This window comes from Aedes aegypti, chromosome 3, assembly GCF_002204515.2.
Source record: "Aedes aegypti strain LVP_AGWG chromosome 3, AaegL5.0 Primary Assembly, whole genome shotgun sequence".
Taxonomy (NCBI): Eukaryota; Metazoa; Arthropoda; class Insecta; order Diptera; family Culicidae; genus Aedes; species Aedes aegypti.
In genome coordinates this window covers 69656704-69679183 of record NC_035109.1, presented here as the reverse complement: position 1 = coordinate 69679183, position 22480 = coordinate 69656704, and the positions used below count along the sequence as shown (strand labels likewise).

Here is a 22480-nt window from a genome sequence, read left to right as displayed (position 1 = left end):
GTTTAGGCCGTCGAAAACAGCGATCTGCCCGTAACATGAACGGCCGTATAAAGAGGTTGGAGTGTAGTTCTATTAACTTATACAGTATTTAAGGCCGCTTGCTAGATTCCAAAGGAATTGTGATAAATAAATTACTTTTAGTACATTCCGGATATGTCTGGTTGCATATACATTTGTCATTATGTATACTTGTATATATACTTAGTTGTTATCTACATATAAATAACCTGATGCTGCTACAGTCATACGCAAAAGCATACACACAGTGCTCTTAGTAACATGACTATTAATGTTCCAATTGATTTAATTTCTGTTCATGTTAAGAAAAAATCTGCTAGGTGACTGCTGTTATCCCTGTACTCATTCTACTGACTCATGATCGTTTTTATCCAAAATCTAAACACTGCGACATCCGTGTAAATTGCGAATTTTGTCACGTCACATAGTAGGGTTTTCGGGTCCTGTTGGCCTTTTGAGACAATTCCCCGCAGGTAGTACTGGTTACCTCGCTTCAGAACGAATCCAGTGCCCGAATCGCCATTGCACGGTGCTGAACCGTGGCCGTCGGCACAAAATATCCGCGAGTTGAGAGAAAACATCTTCTTAACATTGTCCCAACAAGATCGCTTGGTCACGACCGAAGCTTTGATGTAAGTAGGGATCGTAGTCGGACCGGACTCGGTTACTCCCCAGCCTGCTACGAGACCTTCCTGGTTGACGACCCGATCCAAATCGTTGGATTCATTCCATAAACAGATAGGAATTATGTATTCGGTGTAGACCAGTACCTGCTTCAGCCGTAGAATCGCTATGTCCGCATCGTTCAGATCATCGTCGTGAATGTAATCGTTATGCGCAAATACGCGATCTATGTACGCAAAATTGGCATTTTCGTCTGCAAAGTTATCGATGTTGTACATTCCTGGAACGGCCAGTATCCGATCAGCGGCCATGAAGTCACCGGAATCGTAGATGCAATGAGCAGCTGTAATCAGATGTCTGTTGGAGATGATGGTGCTGCCGCAGAAATATGTTGGCAGTTGAGTTTGGACCTGATCAAATAAGGGTACAATCCATGGAAATTGACCTTTGTCCACGCGTTTGCCATTGAACGAAAGCTGGTTGAAGCCGCTGCTAGACTGTTTACCACAAGCGCTAAAAAGAATTCAAAGTTTGTGTGGTTATTTGAATTTTCTAAAAACTGGTTTTTAAAACAATATACTTACTAATTCGTCGGAGGCGCTACAGTAGTTCGCATAGGGACTGGACGTCTAGTTGTGATGGGATTCATAAATACAGTGTGTGGCGTGACAGGTTCGGTATAGCTAAACTGCGGGGGTCGAGTGGGTCTTGGTGGAGCAGTATACATTGGCCGCTGGTTTTGGAACTGGTTATTGCCTTGGAAGCCGCCGTTGTTGGATAGGAAACCATTGTTGCCATTGGTTTGCTCCAGCCGTGTGTACAGCGTATGCTCTAGATTAATAGTAGTTTGGTGTCCTTGCACAAGATTCCCTGTGCATACTGTTTGACCGTTGACAGCTATGCTGAGAACGCTCGGAAGGATGTTTTGCAGCGGGAAGTTGACACGGTACTGCGCTGGGTTACCACGCACAATTTCGTTGAAGATTTCTTCTTTCGATTTGGCTAGGGCGATTGATCCAACGTTGCTCTGTAAGATAGATATTGTCAGTTAGATATTTGTAGACGATATTTCGCAATTTTCATGACTGAATGGTAGTCTTGGTATGTAGGGGGTCATGCATAAATTATGTCATGCTCCAAAGGGAGGGAGGAAGGGGATCAAGACAAGCGTGACAAGCCATACCAAACTTTTGGTGGTCTCATACAAAAAACGTAAAAAAGGGAAGTTTAAAAAGTTGAAATTTAGCATGACATAATTTGTACACCAACCCTAGTAGAATGTTTCTCCACAGTGTTTCATGGCAAACGGAAAATAGAATTACAATTTTTCCGACGAATTTTATATTCCAGTGAATCTATAAAGTCCATCAAAGTTATCATGTTTCATATGTATTCCAGTTGGCTCGTAAAGAATTGAAAAAGGAACTGATAGGATGAAAACGCTTCATGGACATTTGAAATGTAACAGGGACATGATCAGAATCAAAATCATCGTAAGTTACCAGTTGGCTATAAAGGTGACTAGAGCCGGTTAGGACCAAATCAATCGTAGAAAAGGTTCTAAAAGATGATAAACAAGTATGGCTATCAGGGTATAGAATTGAGAAATATCCTTAAGTGCACTTATTAAATAAAATTGTGCCGTTGGAATTACTTTGTAAACTATTCCATGAGCGATGTTTGGCAGTAAAGTTACCAATGACCACGAGTTTTGACTTATTGTGAGTCAATTTCCGCAAGTCAGTTTGAAGCAAATTAACTTGCTGTCTAATGCATTGAAAAGGTATGGCAGCTATGAATGCAAGCTGTGTTTCAACAGAAATACCTAAAACATTGTAAAAATTTGAAATTTGAAATTCAAATTTAGAAGTTATGGACAAAATATGAGTTTTAAGGGGGTACCCATCATTTTTACCCCCTAACTTCGTCAGTATAAGAGGTAGTACTTTTCCGTCTTCGACAAACTTTCATGAAATGATGTCGCCTACAATACTTCCTTACACACTTAAATTATTTTACGGATTCCTGTGAAATCTCAACAGCTGAACAGTTCGGTGAAATAAATTTACGGTAAATTTTTACAGTATTCGGTGAAACATCACCGGAATCCGTCAAATTTCGACGGAATTACGGTGTTTCATTTCACCGAACTGTTCAGCAGTACTCAATAAATGATGAAACTTTGTGCTAAACCCAATAGTTTAAGCACAAACACACATGTCCCACTTTTTTATTCCGTCCCACTGTGCGGTGACATAAGAATTGAAATAAATCGTTCTATTATCCGTAGGAACAAAAATTTAAAGGAAGAAACTGAAATTACCTGCGACAACATTGGAATAGGAATTTACTTGTAAATTCCCATTCGAATTGAAAAGATTCGAACGGTTAGCCGACTGAAAAAAAAATAGCTTGTAAATGAGCAGGATTATAATTTACCTTATGTGAAAAACCCTGAAGTTCGTAGACACAAAAGCCAATTCGGACAAATTGAGATGTAAAATTGTGAAAAATAATGGATTTAGAACGGTGGGCTTCGAGCCCACGTCTCCCAACACGCTAACCAACTAATCCATTCTGCAGCAAAGTCGACCAACCTGAAACCAAAGTCCGTCACGATCCCACATTCTCCTTCTTCTTTTTCCAAACTTGTATAAGTACATATACCGCCGTGCGGGGTGACATTGGGCCTAGGGGGTGACTTTGACCGCCCTTTTCGATGCATCTCATGGCTAGTGCGGGTGTCAAAAAACTAATTCATGACAATCCAGTGGCTAATTATAACGTATTCTTGAAGCTTGCCACATTGTTTTCACTATTCCGGTTTTAGTTTGCTGTAAAAATCTTGGCCCAAAGTCACCCTTATGGCCCAATGTCACCCCGCACGACGGTATCAAGGATCTTATGCAGGCATTGCTCTTTGAAGAGTCTTCTCTTCCTTTTCAAACACTATCTTGAATAGAACATGATTTCTTCATTTTTGGGTGATGTCCGGAATTGGATGCAGTCCGGATTCACATAAAACGAACATGGAAAACGTTCAGCTTCCCCTCTGCGGTGATCATATAAACTTTTATATCGTTGCTTTCAGGTAGACGAAGCAATATGGATTAAAGTCTATATGACTTAGTATAATTACCCCTTATTTCTTGATGGCCATTAGCGGCTCATCGTAAACTTGGCACGATGTTTTACAGTTCATTTAGATTTATACTGATTTATACTTAATGACTTGCAACAATTATGTCGAAATTTAATTTCTAGGAAACATCATTTGGAAGTCATTGGTGATAGACCTTTCATGTCAGATCAAACATTAATTATCAGTGATTTCCTACGGAAGACAATTCGGATTATTATGGTATTAAATTGAATTACCCGCATAGGATTAGAGGAGGGGCCTTCCTTAACCGAGTGGTTAGAGTCCACGACTACAAAGCAAAGCCATGCTGAAGGTGTCTGGGTTCGATTCCCGGGCAGTCCAGGATCTTTTTGTAATGGAAATTTCCTTGCCTTCCCTGGGAATAGAGTATCATCGTACTTGCCACACGATATAGGGATGCGAAAATGGTAACATTGGCAATGGGAGCTCTCAGTCAATAACTCTGGAAGTGCTCATAAGAACACTAAGCTGAGAAGGAGGCTCTGATCCAGTGAGGACGTAATGCCAAGAAGAAGAAGGGTTAGAGTACCAATAGTCACATAGCTATTATAAACACATGTGCTATAGTACCATTATTTATAATTGTTGTTCCTATAGCAGCACTAGCTTCGCGATGTAGTAGACAAAACACAATTGTGGAAGTGTAGTGAATTCCCCGGGCTCTAGTAACAATGCTTGTCTAACTGCCTAAGTTTTCTTCTTAAATAAACATAATAACATGGTCAGGGCCGTTATTGACTATTGATTGTCAAATTGTGCATATTTAGAATGGTTAACTAATCTCAAGCCTTCCTCAGACTAGTAATAACGCCCGCAGCTACAATCAAAGCCATGTTTATCGTAAACCGTCTTTTCGTAGCGGAAATTTTCTTCCTTTGAAATGAAGTAAGGTAAAGTGGATTTAAGGATTTGTGTCGTTTTCTCGTAATAAGATACACATTTTAATGCCATTCGAAGTCTTAACAGTAGCTTTACAATATTTGCAACCGCCATGAAAATGTTTCCCAAATCTGAGATTTGTTACGGTTTTAAATCGTGTCGAAAAGTTGATTGAAAATGGGCGTGGTTGAAAATTACCGAATGGTTGGGGTGGAATGCCATTTAGTATTTATAGTATGGAGAACGAAAATTCAGCAACCAAGCTTCTCCATGAGATAACCTTGTGGCATGGAAACGCTTATTCGTTTATAAAATCATTGCAAAAGCTTACAACTCAGTCAAAAACGGGAACTATTGTTGAATTGCATCGGGAAATTGAAAGAAAATCGAAAAGTTTATGTCAAAGGGTTGCAGTGGCAACTCTTGGTTAAACATATTTTAACATCGTTTGACAAAGAGTGCAAATTGAAACGTTCTAGCAATGATACAATCCATTTTACCAGTAGAAGCATTAACCTAAGAATGCTAATGTCGCTGCTGTTCGTGTTACCAATATCTAGTTTGCCACGAACTGACAGCGTGAGTAACGGGCCTCAAAGTGTCAGATTAATTTTAAGAACCAAAACAACGTCATGGTATTGAACAAACAATGAAAAAACATAATTAAAGGTAATAAAAATTAAAATCAGTTTTGTGACAACTACGCCATTAGCGTTCTACTACTAATATTTCTATTATTTTACCCAATCCATTTTTTGGCCCAATAGGCACCCCCAAATCTACGCGACTTTTTACGGCGACTGCGACAAAAAATCGTCGCGATTTCGTTGTTGTGTCGCTGCAAGCACTCTTCTATGGAACCATCTTGACTGACACGACGCGAATCGCTACGAAGTCGCGTCGCTGTGGCTTAGACGCGCTCATCAAACAGTGCATGCAGCGAAACATCAGTGAAATCGCGACGATTTTTTGTCGCTGTCGCCGTAAAAAGTCGCTTAGATCTATGTTTCGCTGCATGCACTGTTTGATGAGCGTATCTAAGCCACAGCGAAGCGATTTCGCTGCGATTCGCGTCGTGTCAGTCAAGATGATTCCAGAGAAGAGTGCTTGCAGCGACACAACAACGAAATCACGACGATTATTTGTCGCTGTCGCCGTAAAAAGTCGCGTAGGACGGATTTCACGCCAACTCGACAAAGGGATTGGCAGCACCCCTTCAGAATTCAAAGAAACTTTCTGGGTGTGAAGACTATGTGAAACTAAGATACTTTGCATACTTTGTTTTTTCAAAATAGATCTAGACTAACATTTGGAAAGGGTCAAAGTGTTTTTTTTACTTTTTTTATAAGCCCGTATAACTCGAAAACGTTAAGACCTACAAAAAAGTGTTGTATGAGGGACTTTCGTGAAATTTCCTGACGTTTTAGTAAAAAATATTAAAAAAATCAAAACACATTTTCTACACTGAAAAAAAAAAATTCAAAACTTCAAAGTCGATTTAAAAAAAACGGCCATTTCAGATTTTGATCATCCTTTAGCAAAAAGTTTCGTAAATACATTTACTAAAAGTCGTCCATACATTGCAAATTGGGCAAATTTTAGGGAAAAAAGTTTTTCTAACATCGAAATTTTCCCTGTGATGTGATATGATGCATATTTCATGCAGAAAGTTCCCAATGGCAGATCTGCTGGGATACAAATTTTCAAAATTATTCATCATGTTCATGAAGAAAATAATTCTTATTCTAATTATAATGCAGTCATGTAAGTTTTCTAATATTCCATACCAAACGAGTTTGGAATTGATTGAGGTACAACAAATTTAATATTATTGAACCAATATATGTTAAATTTTGCTTTTCATGTGTTATTGATGACGAGCGGCAAGAAATATCGAACAATTGCGATTAAAATTGCTGTTGCAAGTTACCCCACAAGGCAAAAAGGTTTTTGAATTATTATAGTGTTTAAGCATCAAATTATCAAAACTTTTAAATTGTTTATTTGTACACTACTAAGTACTGTAACTGATGGTAATAGCCTCGAAAGGCATATTTCTACCGTTTGTGTGGCACGAGGTACGATTTTCAGCATTATTTTCATACAATGCAACGTGTAACATGATTTTTACCTCTAGTAAACCATCCAAAAAAGAAACAATAGCCAAACACTCACCAAAATTTTCTGTTATGTACCTATGATCAATGAACGGTGGAATAAAACATAATAACTCAATGCTAAACGAAATGTTAATTCGTTTGCATGTCGAAGTGGTGCAAGTTTCACCCCTGTTGCAAGATACCCCGTTTGATGGTACCGTAAATTTTACCGCATTGCCTATTAACAAAGGCATCCCAACATAAATTTGAAGTAAAAATTACTCTCAAATTTTATAATTTATCATAACTGTCGAAATAGATTGAAGGCGGTAGAGGGCGGTTTTTAAGCTTACATATAAACATAGCTTTGGTTTTTGATGAGTTCACAGCCAAATGATTGTATTGTGACCATATCAATATATTAATTAAATCATGATTATTTTTTCTAGCAAAATCATTCATGTAAACATCACCGGAAGCACAGAATTATACTTGAACTTCGTCAGCAAACATAGGAATTGAAAAAAAAAAAAAATGTAAACTTGCCGGTAGGTCATTTAAAAATAACGAAAACAGTAGTGGCCCCCCAGTATGGAGCCTTGGGCGTGTAAAAAAGCTTTCCATAACAGTAATTATGCAATTGAATTCAGTTGCGTAATGGCTATTACAACACATTATAATTCAGTGCAGGGAAGTAGGCCGTTTCATGACAGATTAACGTGATGAAACAGCTTATTATTTATTTATTTATAATATAATATAATATAATATAATATAATATAATATAATATAATATAATATAATATAATATAATATAATATAATATAATATAATATAATATAATATAATATAATATAATATAATATAATATAATATAATATAATATAATATAATATAATATAATATAATATAATATAATATGATATAATATAATATAATAACTGCGGTAGGTATTCTTTTTTGGTCTTTTTTTAGCGAAATCCGGTTCTGGCCAAAAATACAAAAGCGGTCAATTGGCAACGATAGTTTTTAGTTAATACGCGCTCATAGAAAACTACACTGAAAAGCAGGGTTTGTCCAATTAGAGTAAATGCTCTCTTAGTGGAGGTAGCTCCAATAGCGGAGGTAGTGTGTTTTAACACGTTTCACACTGATAATTTACTATGCGATATTTTTCTATAATGTACGATGCGACAATGATACAAGCAATCGAAAAATATGCATAAAATTTAATGCGAGGGCTATTCAAAACAATTAATTTTGCTTTAAGGTGAAGAAGAATCGAAGACAAAGTTCAAATTTTCAAGAGCATGGATCTGGAGAACCAAACACCCGTTTGAGATGAAAACCTAATCGATTGGTCACCACCAGCTAGTGAGCAATCGATTAGGTTTTCAGTTTAAACGGATTTTTGGTTCTCTAGATCCATGCTCTTGAAAATTTGAACTTTGGCTTCGATTCATCTTCACCTTAAATATTCCTTCTTTGCGCCTATAGTGGTACATCCGTACCCAATAAGAAATCAATGGACTGTGTCATATAAGAAACAATGCTAAAGCATACCTCCATGAATGATAGAAGGATTTGATATCTATCGACTGATTCAATAAAATCACATATTTTATGATTTCATCAGCACAGCTGTTTTCCTTTAGATATACCACTCTTGGTATATTTGCCCTAATCAGGCATTGCAAAACTCGTTTCTAATTGACTTCGAAACACGATCAAAGCCAGCAAAAAATATTGCATCTCTATCGGTCCATAATTGGAAATGTTTCGCAAGTTGTAACAAGCTAGATAAATAGCAGCAGCGAAGGAGAGTCTCAAAGAAAACTACCAGAGCCAATAAGGCCAAAAATAATAACTAGGATAAAACCATTTTAAAAATCCAGCAAAAATTCACCACGACCACGGTCAACCACTTAAATTGTTAAAATCATTTCCCTGTACAAATTATTAAGAAATAAACATGAATTTAATGAAAAAAAAAGTGTCTCAAAGAGAGAGCGATGATAAAACTCTTCTTTCTTGCTTATTCACTATTTGGGGTTTCACTATTGGCTTGACAAATAATCCCCAAACATCCTATAATAATAGTGCCCCCAGGTTTGGAGCTTGTTGAGATGGATTTTATCGTGCACTGTTATCCCTCGATATGATCAGAGCTGTCGCAGTAGACGATAAACAGACTTTCATGATGTGTTGAGAGCGGTAAGTGAGAGATACTCTCAGTTTTCTCTGAATTCAACCCCTAGCCCTAATGCTAATGAAGACAATCAAAAAGACCAGAAATTACTATTATATTGAATATGTCACTCAACTCTGAGGAAATTGTATTCGAATTAGTGTACTTTAAACAATTATGTTTAGAGACGAGATGCTGATTTAAAGCTGAAAAGGATCCGTCAAAGAAATTTCTCGTCGATTCCTTCCAGAAATTTTCTACAGCGACTCTCGTTGATCGTTTCTTTGTAGGACTCTCCAATGCATTATGATATGGCAAGAAACCACTTTTCAGCAGCGAATCAGGTTTTGAGCAGCAATTTTTGTTCCTCGTGAAAATCTTTACATATTTATTTCAAAATTTCTTTGCACAAAAAGCAACACAATGGTGAATTTCAGGCAATTTATCCAACAAAAAGCTTTCATTGAAAAACAAAACTACCAAAACTTGTACTATTATATTCTAAGAAAATCTTCTATAGATAAGCAAGGGCAGGACTTCACGTGATTTGTAGTTCATACTTTTAACTTGAGTTAAATGATTACACATGGTTGAGCTTTTTCAACATGTTCCTAAATTCAGCATTATCGATAGTCGATGGCATTATCAATCGAAATACTTTAAAAATCACAAAATGATCAAACTCTTTTGAGTATTGTACCTTTCAATTCACTAAATACACTTTTTTTATTCTTTTTATTGAGATGCTGCTCAGAGTTGAAACCGTAAAAACGTACGTAAGAAAATGAGACCAATTATTAATAACTTCGGGAAGAAATGTGGCTTTCCTTCGGAACGAAAGTATAAACCGGAACCTCAATTGACTAGAGTAATTTACGGCTTCGGCACAAGTCGACTATTATCGGCAACCAAATTTCAAACGCCAAATATACAGTGTTTTAAATCAATACACCAATAAAAAGATTGGTTGTCATCAATTCAAATGAATACGCCTCAAAATGCGATTGATTTGGAGCTGCCGAACAGATTCGCCTGCAATTCTCATAGGAAAGCTGCCAAAGAGAATGAGTCTGCCAACGATAGTCACACTGACAGCGTTGTAAAAACGTTTCCAAAAAGCTTTTTACTACTCTGTCGATGTGAATCGTTACAGGATTGAGCAGCGCATAAATGTAAACAGACAAACACGTAATTTGTCTGCTGATGTCCGAGAAAATTACAAAAGAAGCGCGGCATTGAGACTGCCGAGAATACGTTAATTCCCTCATGGGTAGGTGTTTCGAAATGAAATTTTTGTCCAAATTACGGGGGAGGGACTTGGCCCTTCTGGAAAATTATTGAAGGGCGAAAACTACTTCGCCCCATAAAGCTGGTGCCTATGTATTCAGGATATTTTAGATAAATGAGATTGGCCAATTTAGGAATCCAAGTTTAAAACGTGACCAAAACTGGTTCTGGTGGCCTATATTGACAATAGAAATATTAGTAGTAGAACGCTAGTGGCGCTGTTGTTACAAAATTGATTTAACGAATTATTACCTTTAATTGTTATTTTTAATCGATTGATCGATCCCACGCAACAAAGAATGTTTTGTTTTGGCCTTTGACACTTTGAAGCCCGGTACTCACGCTGTCACATCGCAGCAAACTAGATGTTGGTCACACGAACAGCAGCGACATTAGCATTCTTAGGTTAATGCTTCTACTATATTGACCAACGTGATTATCAATGCTAAAATGAGATTTCTGCTCAGTTCCGATATTTTTCATGCTCAATATGGATTGAATGCTTTTTTTTGGCGTATTTGCAGAACTTGCAGAGCTTCCCATATGTTTTCCATAAATATTTTCTCTTAGATTAGCTAAAACTGGAGCTTCTACCCTACACTGTGGTTTAAAATATTATAGTTTGAATCAGTGGCGCGGGAAGTGGGTAGGACAGGTAGGACATGTACTACGCACGAAAACACCTGGGTAGGACAGTCAAAGGGTTGTCCTACCCACGATTCAAAAGTACATACATACAAAGGATATTCACATTTTTCAATATGTATGATAATAAAAGATGATTCAATGAATGATCCTTAAAACAGAACTGGTAGTAGATTTCATTTTCATCAGTATATTTTTCCTTATTTTGCTTGCATCCTGATCCAACATTGTACATGCTCTAAAGAAACCTTCAGACTCTATAACGGGTTCAACAGGCTCTTCAAGTTTCAGATTCCCCGAAGAAAAGCTTCAGGAACTATCATAGTGATTTTATTTAGAATACTTTCAGGGTCTCTTACAGAGATCTCTCCAGAATTTCTTCAAAAGATTTATTTACGCATTCTTCCAGAAATTCATCCAGCAATTTTTTAAAGGACGCTTAGAAGAATTTGCTCCAGGAAATTCTTGAGAACTCTAAAGCTACTACCTCAGGTATTGTTTTTGCATAGCTTTTTTCCATAGAATTTACTACAGATATTTTAACTAATCCTTCAATCGAATTCTCCAGTAGTTACTCTAGGCGATCTTCCAATGATTTGTACAGTATATCTTCCGAGGAATTCAACAAAGATTTATTCCAGTGTGTTTGAAAAATAAAGCTTGATGATTTTTTTTGTTTCAAGAAACCCTGCGAGAATACATTCATGACAATTTCTTCAAAAATGCATCAACGTTCTCTCCCAGAAATCCATTTTTTTTTCTAGGAATTGTCCAGCATTTCATCCAAGTATTACTCATGTCGTTCTTCCAAAAAAAAATTCAAATACCATGCAATTTTTAAAAGTTTAAAATTTTGTTCTAATTTCCACACCAGTTTGCACAACAGCATTTTTTTTTCAACAATTCCGATCATTCCTACACAAATTTCTGTGAAGATTCTGTCCAATGTTTTTCGAGTAATTCTTCCAGAAAATCCTGTAGAATACTATCCCGAGATTTGATTGATTTTTGTACGATTACATTATGAAATTGTATAGAAAATCTTCTTGAAGGATTCAGGAATTATTGCAGTGATCCTTGTTCATTAGGGATTAACTTACACAAGTTTTATTAGAGGTTACACTAGGATTTTCCTTAGAAATAGCTCTTAGATTTATTTTGCAGAAACATATCCCTTTCATTTCCCTGGAACAACGCCAGAAAAAAATATACGGCCTACTTAAAAAAAACTTAAAGATTTACTAGAGATTTTTTGTAGAAATCTTAGATGAAATCTGGAGCGATTGCTGAAGGTGTATAAAACCTAATACACAATATTGAGGGAAATCGCTAGAATTATTATTAATTATTATTAATTATTAATTATTTGAATTTTAGAAGATGTTTTGACCGCGAATCTTGGAGAATGTCCCAGGAAAAGCGATGGAAGAATCGCTGGATAAAATCTTCGGAGAGTTAGGAATTTCTTGAAAAATGTCTCAAAGAATGCTTGGAGGAATTCAGATGATTTATGAAATAATTTTTGGAGAAATTCCATTTCTGCGGTTGAGAAAATCAAGATGGCATTCTTAAGGTATCCTAAACAAAATTCTTCGAGAAATTCCTTGGGAAATAATCACAAAATGAACTCATATAGAAGTTTCAATTTTCAAGGTAGTGCTTCGTGAGGTCCAAGCAGGACGGTTCGGTTTTGCGTCGTCCGATAGATTTTGCTCACGATTTCGCGCGTTTTCGTCGCCGGGTTTTTTTTTTCCTGTTTTGGAGCGTCTTGCTGGGTAGTGCTTCGTGAAGCCCAAGCAGGACAGTTCGGTTTTGCGTCGTCCGATAGATTTTGCTCACGGTTTCGCGCGTGTTTTCGTCGCCGGAGATTTTTTTCCCTGATTTGGAGCGTCTTGCTGGGTAGGTATTTGGGAAGGCCCAAGCAAGACGGTTTGTTTTCGGGACGCCAAGAAGTTTTGCTGTCAGTGTCAGTTTTGTGTTCAGTCGAGAATGGATTACCAACTGGTGAGTTCGTTTCATGCTTCTGATAACATATTTTTTCTTGAAAGCGTAACTTTTATGTAATATTAAAACAAACTTTGTATGGTTCGTCACTATAAGTGTCGGCATTATGCTTTCTTCTTATACAATTTCAATATACATAATTTTTTCTCTTTTCGACATTATTAAAAATTATCTTTTGAATTGTTCGACATTGTGAATATTGACCTATTTTTAAAACTTCTACCATATCGAGACAAAATGCACAGTAATACTCATATGCCATTTTCAAACAAACTATGTATGGTTCGTCACTACAAGTGTCGGCATTATTCCTGTTTCATATACTTTAAAATATATACATGTAATTTACAGTTCTCGTCATTAATAAAAACGTCTTTTGAATTGTTCGACATTATAGATGTTGACGTATTTTTAAAAGCTTCTACCAAAAACTTCTCGAGACAAAAATACAAAACTAGCTTTAAATATAAGTCGTATATTTTCTCCTTGTCCATGGATCGCATCACCGACCAGAGGTGACTCCCAGATCTTTTCCTCCCTCACTAATAAACACCCTTCCCGTGGTGATTGTGGAGATGCAGAGGTATTCTCGGTCTCTAGAAGCAACAATCATTACACCCTAACATTTCTTCCCCATCCCAACTGACTGTAAGGACTTGGCCGGCGCCGTTATTGATCAATAATACTAGATCTGCTAAAATTGCACTTCGAGAGTAAGCGGAAACTCCCATCCCTTATTCATTTGGATCGTAGTGCAATTCTTACCAGTTCCGATCAATCACGGAGTAGCAACCATTGACATGTACAGTCAGTCTATGCTATGCTATGCTCATATAGAAGTTTCAATTTTCAATCGCTAGAACGTTTGAAAACAGTAGAATTCCCTCAACTCAACTCAAAACCGGCCAAAATGTCACTTACACCCTTAGCGCTTAAGCCCTCAAAAATAGTAAACTTCAATTTCAAGTCCAGGGTTTTTTTTCTTTGCTTCACTGTGCACAAAATATTTACCAGCGTTTGTCCTACCCATGGTTTCGAACGTGGACGCGCCTCTGGTTTGAATTGATAACCTTGTCTTCCGTAAATTCCAAAAGTATTCGTATTATGTTATTATACCATACCATACCGTACAAACATTCTGGAGCAATATTTAAACACACAATTTGCTTACAAATGATCAATATTTTAAACAATATTCACCAGCTTCTTGCCTTATCGCGTTCGGTCAACCGAAACCGGTGAATCCCATCTTCGGATCGCATTTCAAAAGCGCGGATTTTCCTTGACTTGAACCGCCGCCAATGTTGTCAATCGCATTTACCAGTCGCCAACGTTGGTTGTTAGCGCGCCGTTAGTGGTTGTAAGGCAATGATGGCAGTGATAGTAGCGTTATATTTGCACAAGCCAGGTTCAAAAGTGGCTAATCTGGTTGCGCGGGGATTTTGCGCCTGCTGCTTATATCAACTTACTATTCTTCCTCTGTTTGCGTTGTTTTACGATAGCTTTTATAGCGTCGCAATTAACGAGGCCCCCAGATGGATTTCGTACGATTCAGAAGTGCCGCGAAAGTACAGATTTCCCTCAATTTGGCGATGAACCCGCGGCCAAGGTGACGAGGACACCCAAAAATGCCATTAATGTGAAACCACTTTAAGGTTGAGTATGCTGATACGGCTTCACAAATTGCCAATTCCAAAAAGTCTAGGAGAGGTTGAGCAGGCTTATCTATTTTATCGATCCCTGTTGTTTCTTAGTTAGTTAGAAAATGTTCACGAGAGTAGGCAAGGGGGGGGGGGGGGGGGGGGGTAGTGTGTTTTCAAAACTTCATTTAGGGGCCATGCACATATTATATCACAAAAAAAAAAATAAATTTCAATGTAGCTTAAACAGAAGAGTATAGTAAAAGTATATCAAATTCATCTATTGTTACAGCATCACGTTTAATTTTCAAGATGCTTGAATGTTACATGATCATGTAAATTTAAAGTGCATTCGATTGAAAATAAGCGATTTGTCGTTGACATTTCAGTTTTTTTTTTGATGCTCCAAATATGTGCAAGAAAATAAACTGAAATGTACAACATATTTTTAGCTGTGCACGGTCTAGGGGAAGGGGGGTTCAAGCTAAGCGTGACAAGCCTTACACAATTTTCAGAGGTCCCATACAAAAAGCACGACAACGTAGAGGGAGGGGTCGGAAATGTTGAAACTAAGCGTGACATAATTTGTGTGCTATGCCTAATTAAATTTCAATCTTGTCGCTCCCTTACGACGCCTATGCACCTATTCGTTTCCATCATTTACTTCTATAGACTCCCTTTACCTTTGAGTCGCATGACCGATATAGCCATAAAACAATAATAATTTATGCCTTATCTATTTCACGCAAAATGATCCTTACATATAATCGCTGCTCCTTTCTTGCATGGAACTTTAAACTATAAAGGACACATATATCCTCTGTCTTTCACAATAAAATAAATGGAGACTTCTCAGACTCCAAATGCATGCCAAATTCCAGATTGTAAAAAGCGTGAAGATTCTAAAGATAGGCGTCCCATTGACTTGTAGCCTAGCCAGTTATCAAAACGGGATAAAGGGATTTCGTACAGTTCATCCAAGAATTCCCTCAAATAGATTCCAGCTTGCAGATTCACCATCTGTTTATTGATTTCAAGGCTGCGTACGATTCAGTGAAAAGAAATGAGCTGTGGCAGATAATGCTTAAAAATGGTTTTCCGGTGAAACTAATTAGGCTGATGCGTGCATTAGGCTAGCTATTAAGCTACAAGGTGGGAAGATTCCACCGTCATTTCTTCCCGGAATATTTAACTCCCGAATTTCTCCAGACATCTGGCAAGTCTTCCTCCAAGGAATCTGACGGGATTTTCCTACGAATTTGTCTAGGGCTTCCTGCAGAGGTTGGTGCAGGATTTACGTTTAGTTCCTTCTCCGGGCAATTTACATTCTTCATGCATTTCTTTCAAATTGTTTGCTTTACACACACAAAGCATGAGCTGATAAGTTTTTTGCTAGCATTTGTTGCTGAATTTCTCCGTAAACTATTTCTATCCTTTCACGTTTTTCAATATTTCTCTATGAGTTCAACTTCAGGAAACACACTTGAAATCCATCTAAGGATTGATTCACAGAAGTTTGCCAAAGACTTTCAAGGCATCAATACAAGATTTTATAAAGAAATACTTTCAAATTCATTCCTATATATTTCTTAAGATATCCTCAAGATATTTCACTAGACTCCTGGTGCTTTTTTCTAGTACTCCATGAATTACATAAAGAATTCCTCCGTCAATCTCTTTCCCGATTAACACCAACAACTACACCAAGTATCTAAGAATTTCTTTCAGATAACCAATGTTTCTTCAGAAATTTTTTACTGAATTCCTCTAGAAACACTAAAGGAACTCTCTCAAAAACTTCTCAAAGTTTTGAACAAGATTTTTTTTTTCTAATAATATACCTTGCAGAAACTTTCACATACCCAAACTCCCAGTGTTTTCTTGTGGAAGTGTAGAGAACTCAACGGTTCCCTTAAAGAAGTAACACGATAACATTACTCTTCCATCCTGGACGCAGCCGGCGCCGTTATTGTTCCTCATTATAAGAGCACCAGTACATACACATTGAGGATGCTACTGATCCAGAGTGGCGTCTGTTGGTTCCCTGTGTAAGAACGGATTTTCTAGCAATAATGGAGTAGCATGCTCATGCTCAATTTTGTAAAAGCTCGAAAAAAAAAATAAATTTCCTTCAAGGAGTTAATGGAGTTTTTCGTGAACCTAAAGAAAGATTTTAGAAGAAATTTTTAAAGGAATAAATTTCTAGAGGAATAACTTGAGATATTAATAAAATTACCTAAAGAAAACATATAAGGAAATTTACAATGAACAAATGAAAAAAAAAAAAAAATCAAAGTGATTCCTAAAAATATGCAATTTCCGAATCGGAATTTCTGGTTCCACTACTGACCAAGCTCGTGAAGAAAGGCGAGTAAATATTCTTGGAGGTTTACAGAATACTGTATTTTTTATCAAGGTTCCAGTTTGGTGAAATTTTGAATTGTTGTTTTTAAAGAAATATTAAATACATTTTTGCGTAGTACCCGAGGAAGCGGGGAAAGTTCTAAAAAAATAAAAAGGTCAAAAATAGTATAAAAAATAGTATTGAGAAGTTTTGGACAATGATTACTCCCCACTACCCCGAAATCCATTTCCCCGAATAAATTCCCCTCAAAGGCTGTTTCGCCGACTCTACGTTCAATCGACTTTATGAGAAGAATATTTACTGCACTACCCTGAACGCCACTACCCCGAAAGCCATTACTCCGAAATGCATAACCTTTTAAGAATAATTCTGATTAGAAGATAGGGAGATAATTGTTATGAGCAATAAACCACTTTGGCCTTAAACATTTGTTGTCAAATATAAGAAGATAAAAAAGAGTTAGCAAAAAAAATCTTCCGTACTAAGTTTTATCTGGCTTAGTCCTTTAATTTCTGTAAGATTCACAAAGATGCAATGCTCTGAAGAAGAGCCTACTTACAAAAATGGTGAATTTAGTATGAATACGATAGCTACAGTATGCGCAAAATTAAAAAGGAGTAAAGTCTTCTTTTGGACCTTGTTAACCTCTTCCTTCATTCGCAATTTTTACATGTCGGTCTACCGGCATTAGGATTTTCCAAAAGATTTCCAAATGATGGCAATGGATGATCATCTTGATATTATCGCTACAAGTTTTGTTCTACGGGACCTGCTTAAAGACCAATCTGATAAACAATCGTTCGGCTATGGCATAGTTGAAACACGGCGGCCTCTGATCGTCGATATAGTAAAAACTTCCTTAAATTTATTAAATGATTTAGCTGAATTTCGATGAGATATCAACAAAACTTAGCTGTTTTTTATTCAAGACAATTATGATACACAGACGTTCTTGTTTTCCTTGATTTGTTGGTCAATCAGAAAAATAACTACCTTTTCAGTTTTGACACATGATCGATTCTTACTAGAGCCTTAATTTCAAATCAAAACGGTAAAGATATCCTGCTTTCAAAAGAATTATAAGAATATTAATGACTAGGTTTTCCCATGACAACTTGAAAGAACAGCCTATTTAAGAGTTCCGGGTCATTTGGCCGAATGCCATTTGGCCGAATACCGTTTGGCCGAACGCAATTTGTCCAAAACGGTCATTTGGCCGAATGACATTTGGCCGAAAGCCTTTTGACCATAATTGAAAACAATAGAGAACTACAGTTAGCATGCATTTGTAATAAATTTCGAAGAACAGTTTTCTCTTGAAGAAGGATAAATCATCATTTATTACAGTTCTTTAGTGTTAGTTCAAGCAACAGTCAATGCTGAAAGAAGGACATCCTAAATGTAAGCAATTCTTCATATCTCTTCTAGCGGTAATAGCTGTCAGCATAGGTTTTCGCATTGCGTTTGTAGTCAGCTTTTAACAGTTACTAAAACGGTTTATGGCTTATTCGTACTTCTGTAAAATCGATTTGCTTCAATCATTCTGATCGTACTTAGTAAATTATTGGGGACGGACCTGGTGTAGTGGTTAGAACACTCGCCTCTCACGCCGAGGACCTGGGATCGAATCCCATCCCCGACATAGTCACTTATGACTTAAAAAGTTATAGTGACGATTTCCTTCGGAAGGGAAGTAAAGCCGTTGGTCCCGAGATGAACTAGCCCAGGGCTAAAAATCTCGTTAATAAAGTCAAACCAACCAACTTAGTAAATTAATTAATTACTAGCAATCACAAAGTTTGGCATCTTTTCATAACGGAGAAACAATGAGCTTTTTTGACGTAAGTGTTCACCGAGCCGTTCGGTTTACTGATATACGCAATCAACGGTGCAGAGTTCAGTTCACACGTTGCAATCTTAATTTTGAAAGCGAATAACATCTAACCTGAGCTAACCCTTGTGCTAAAAATATGTTTTTAATAAGACTCTTTATGAACGTATTATAAGCCTTAATTCCAAAAACTATGAAAAATATTCAAAAATGAAAGAACAGCCTTTGAATCGTTTTAATTATTATCTTGGAGGACTTATATAGCGACAAACATGACTTCCCGCCACATCATAAAGATCAACAAATGAATTAGCCTGACCAGTTATTGGGCCACACTTATGAATTATTGATTGTTATTTTGTTCGTAATTCGGCTTAACGGCATTCGGCCAAACGAACTGGTTCTTCCAGTTCTTTGCTTTCTTGGCCTACTAGATTGTCCCAGCGCACAATGGTGCGGATCTGCTACGTAGCAGGAAAAAGGTGTAATCTCGTTGATTTTAGACTTCAGAAAAGTTGTTCGTAAATGAGTTTTAGAAAGAAAAAAGAATAAAAAAGTACAATACCTTTATTTAGGTTTCATGTTAGGTGTAGACACTTTTTATCGAAGTCTTCATTTGGGCTTAGTGTATTAATTTCGAAAGTTTTAACTTAGAATGGACCAAAAAAACAGTTTTTTGAAAAACTTTTTTGTTTTCATTCTTACGTGAATGTGATCTTCAGAAGAATTGTAGAGGGAGTAATGATTCCCATGTTTTCTGAACATTGCAAGTTTGTTATTCTAGTCATTTTGAAGTTATAACAAAGTTGAGGTGAAAAACTATGAAATATTTAGATGCCCATATCTCATGGAGTTGGTTCGATAAAAGTTTTCTTCAAGCGGCGTTCGAAAGGACATAGATTATGATACTTTTGCTACAAAATCTGTTAGAAAGTATTTTTGCCGCTAAAATGAAATAAATATCGACTCAACTCCATGAGTAATGGGCATCTAAATATTTCATGGTATCTACTCAATTTTGATTATAATTTAAAAATGAAAATAATTAAAAACATACAATATTCTGCAAAATGTGTATCATTACTTCCTCTACAACTCTCATAAGGGCCACATTTCCGTGGAACTGAAAAAAAAACAGTGAAACTAAAAAAATCTTAAACAATTAGGCGCGGAAGCCGGAAACAATAAATAGGTACAAGAGGTCCTTAAAGGGTAGTGTGGAATTTAAGAGCAATCCTAGTTTCGTGCAGGGAAGAAAAAAGATCCTTTTTTTACATCAGTTAGGAATTTAAAATTTCTAAAGTAACGAACAGTTAAAATGACGATCTATCTCAAATGAAGAGTTGGATCAAAAGTTATTATTATTATTATTATTATTATTATTATTATTTATTAATGACACTTTACCCTCGTCAGGGCATTCGTGTCGGGGGATCAAAAGTGTCTTCAGTAAAGTTGTTCATAATAACATTTTCTAAAAGTTTCCTGAATAATGCAATCACAAATTTCCTCATAAAAAGTTTGTTTCTAAATTGTAACGTAAATAAAGACCACCCTATTCAACTTTTTTTCTGGAAAGATGCAAATCTTAATTACGAATAACTTCTCTGAAGACATCATACGTCTAAAAGTAACGTTTCCTGCCAAATTGTCGATTCAAACCATTGTGCAGCGTTAATCTGGGTCACGTTATTTTGATCTTGTGCAAATATTTTCAGATGTCGAGCATTTGCTGTGAGATTTATCAAATTTCCGAACATATCTTTCCAATATAAGACTGAGATATGAGATAATTTTTTTTTTCGATTTGAGATATGATTCAGATATTCCCGTTTGGACGGGTAGTCTATGAAATTTAATGTTTTTTGCCCACAGAGTTTGTTTGCTTTCAAACGAAGGCAAATTATTACCTAAAGTTTGAAAAAAAAAAATGTCTTATTGTATGTACTATCTTGAACGAGTACTTTGAGGAATCCGTCTAAACTTTCCTGTAAGTTCTGTGTTAAACTCTCGAAACAATTCATGAAGCAATTGCTTTGAATTGTTGAATTGTTTTGAAGAAAATTCTGACAGGATTCCAAATGTGAATGAAAGTATTGCTGACAAATCGTTGGAGACATTTGAGGTTCTCCGAGGAACAATTTCTTGAATTAAACCTGCAGTGATTATTAAAGGCAATTTTAAATTCACTGAATGATATCTGAAAAAAAAAAAATCAAATTGGAGTCTAAGAATTATTCGAAAAGGGGCATTGCCCTCCCTGGCTGTGCCCATGAAAACAGCTATGTCGTGTTTAGCTTTAAGCAGTCCTAAAATTAGGAAGTCCTAAGCTTACCTGTGGCACTGGAGCAGCGATTGATAAGGCAATATCCAATTTGACCGTTTGGCCCACTTGAATGTTGTCGATCTCGACGTAGCCAAAGATTTGCCTGGTGTTCGGATCGGCCTGGTAGGTGAATATATCTGGACACGGAGATTGCAGATACTGTGCGTGGGTTATGCTGATTCCGTAGATTGTGAACACTAATGCCAGTAAGCTAGCAGCTCTACTGGTAGCCTGAGATGACATTATAAGATGCGTGCTATCAATTTCCCCACAGGTGGTTAACCTTGAAATGGCTTTTCAAACCGGCGCCGTTGACTTATGTTGGTTCAGCTTCCCGTATTGTCGAGTGACATCACTTTCAGAGGAATTCGATACGATTTGATTATTTGGCCGCAACTATCACCAAGCAATGTTCACAATGTTTGTCGGAAAAATTTGCAATCAATTACACCACTACTGTACTGCTGCCTAATAAATTCGTCGAGTGACCGTACACCGTATATTGAATTACACAGATTCAATTCCCCTATGCGCTAATTAAGCATAGCATGTGAACCGGTGAACACTGATCTTCATCGGCACATCTAATTGTTATCGTTATTCCGATACTGATACCCACACATCATTGCCTACTGCTGGGTATCATCAAACTATCTACTAGAAGTGAGCATTATTCTCTTAGTGAAACTATACTTAACGCCAAATATAAATGCAACTCGTGAGTGCTGGATGCAATACAGAATCAAAACGCGACGATCCTCACGCTAGCAGCTCAACACGCACACTGACTGTCCGGCAAATCGCGATCTACATAGGGTCGCGAAGATCCGCTGTTCCCCATATGATTTCATTCGCTCTCTAGTAAACAGTTGATGTAAAGTTTCCCCTGTTAAAAAAAAGTTGTTAAAGTACGGTAGATTTTATTGTAACAATATTATATTTTCCAATAGATTCATCATTAAACGGAATGTTATTTGAAAAATTTACTTGACCATATTGTTTTTTAACCATTAAAAAAGACCTAACTTTTTACAATAAAAACGGGGAGGGGCCCAGATAGCCGTAGTGGTAAACGCGCAGCTATTCAGCAAGATCAAGCTGAGGGTCGTGGGTTCGAATCCCACCGGTCGAGGATCTTTTTCGGGTTGGAAATTTTCTCGACTTCCCAGGGCATAGAGTATCTTCGTACCTGCCACACGATATACGCATGCAAAAATGGTCATTGGCATAGTAAGTTTTCAGTTAATAACAGTGGAAGTGCTCATTAGAACACTAAGCTGAGAAGCAGGCTCTGTCCCAGTGGGGACGTAACGCCAGAAAAGAAAGAAGAAGATGTATCCCCGAATTTGAATTTTGGAATATTTTCCATACTAAATTGACATCCAAACAATACATTTAATGGTACTTTTGT

At 36.9% G+C, this 22480-nt stretch overlaps 1 protein-coding gene across 1 annotated transcript; it reads right to left on the bottom strand.

Moving 5' to 3' along the window:
• Window positions 1-87: 87 nt before the first annotated feature.
• Window positions 88-21859, bottom strand: LOC5567544 (proclotting enzyme). Its single transcript, XM_001657489.2, has 3 exons — window positions 21079-21859; window positions 1227-1669; window positions 88-1155 (listed from the first exon to the last, which is right to left on the bottom strand). The coding sequence occupies exons 1-3, from the start codon at window positions 21310-21312 to the stop codon at window positions 366-368; spliced, it is 1467 nt and encodes a 488-aa protein (XP_001657539.2). The 5' UTR covers window positions 21313-21859; the 3' UTR covers window positions 88-365.
• Window positions 21860-22480: the final 621 nt, after the last annotated feature.

Bases quoted from the DNA above. Each gene is read 5' to 3' on its own strand.
- LOC5567544 (XM_001657489.2), bottom strand. From the start codon at position 21,312: ATGTCATCTCAGGCTACCAGTAGAGCTGCTAGCTTACTGGCATTAGTG. The intron at 1,670-21,078 runs GTAAGCTTAGGA...TCTATCTTACAG, and splicing joins TCGCTGCTCCAGTGCCACAG to AGCAACGTTGGATCAATCGC. The intron at 1,156-1,226 runs GTAAGTATATTG...AATTCTTTTTAG, and splicing joins GTAGCGCCTCCGACGAATTA to CGCTTGTGGTAAACAGTCTA.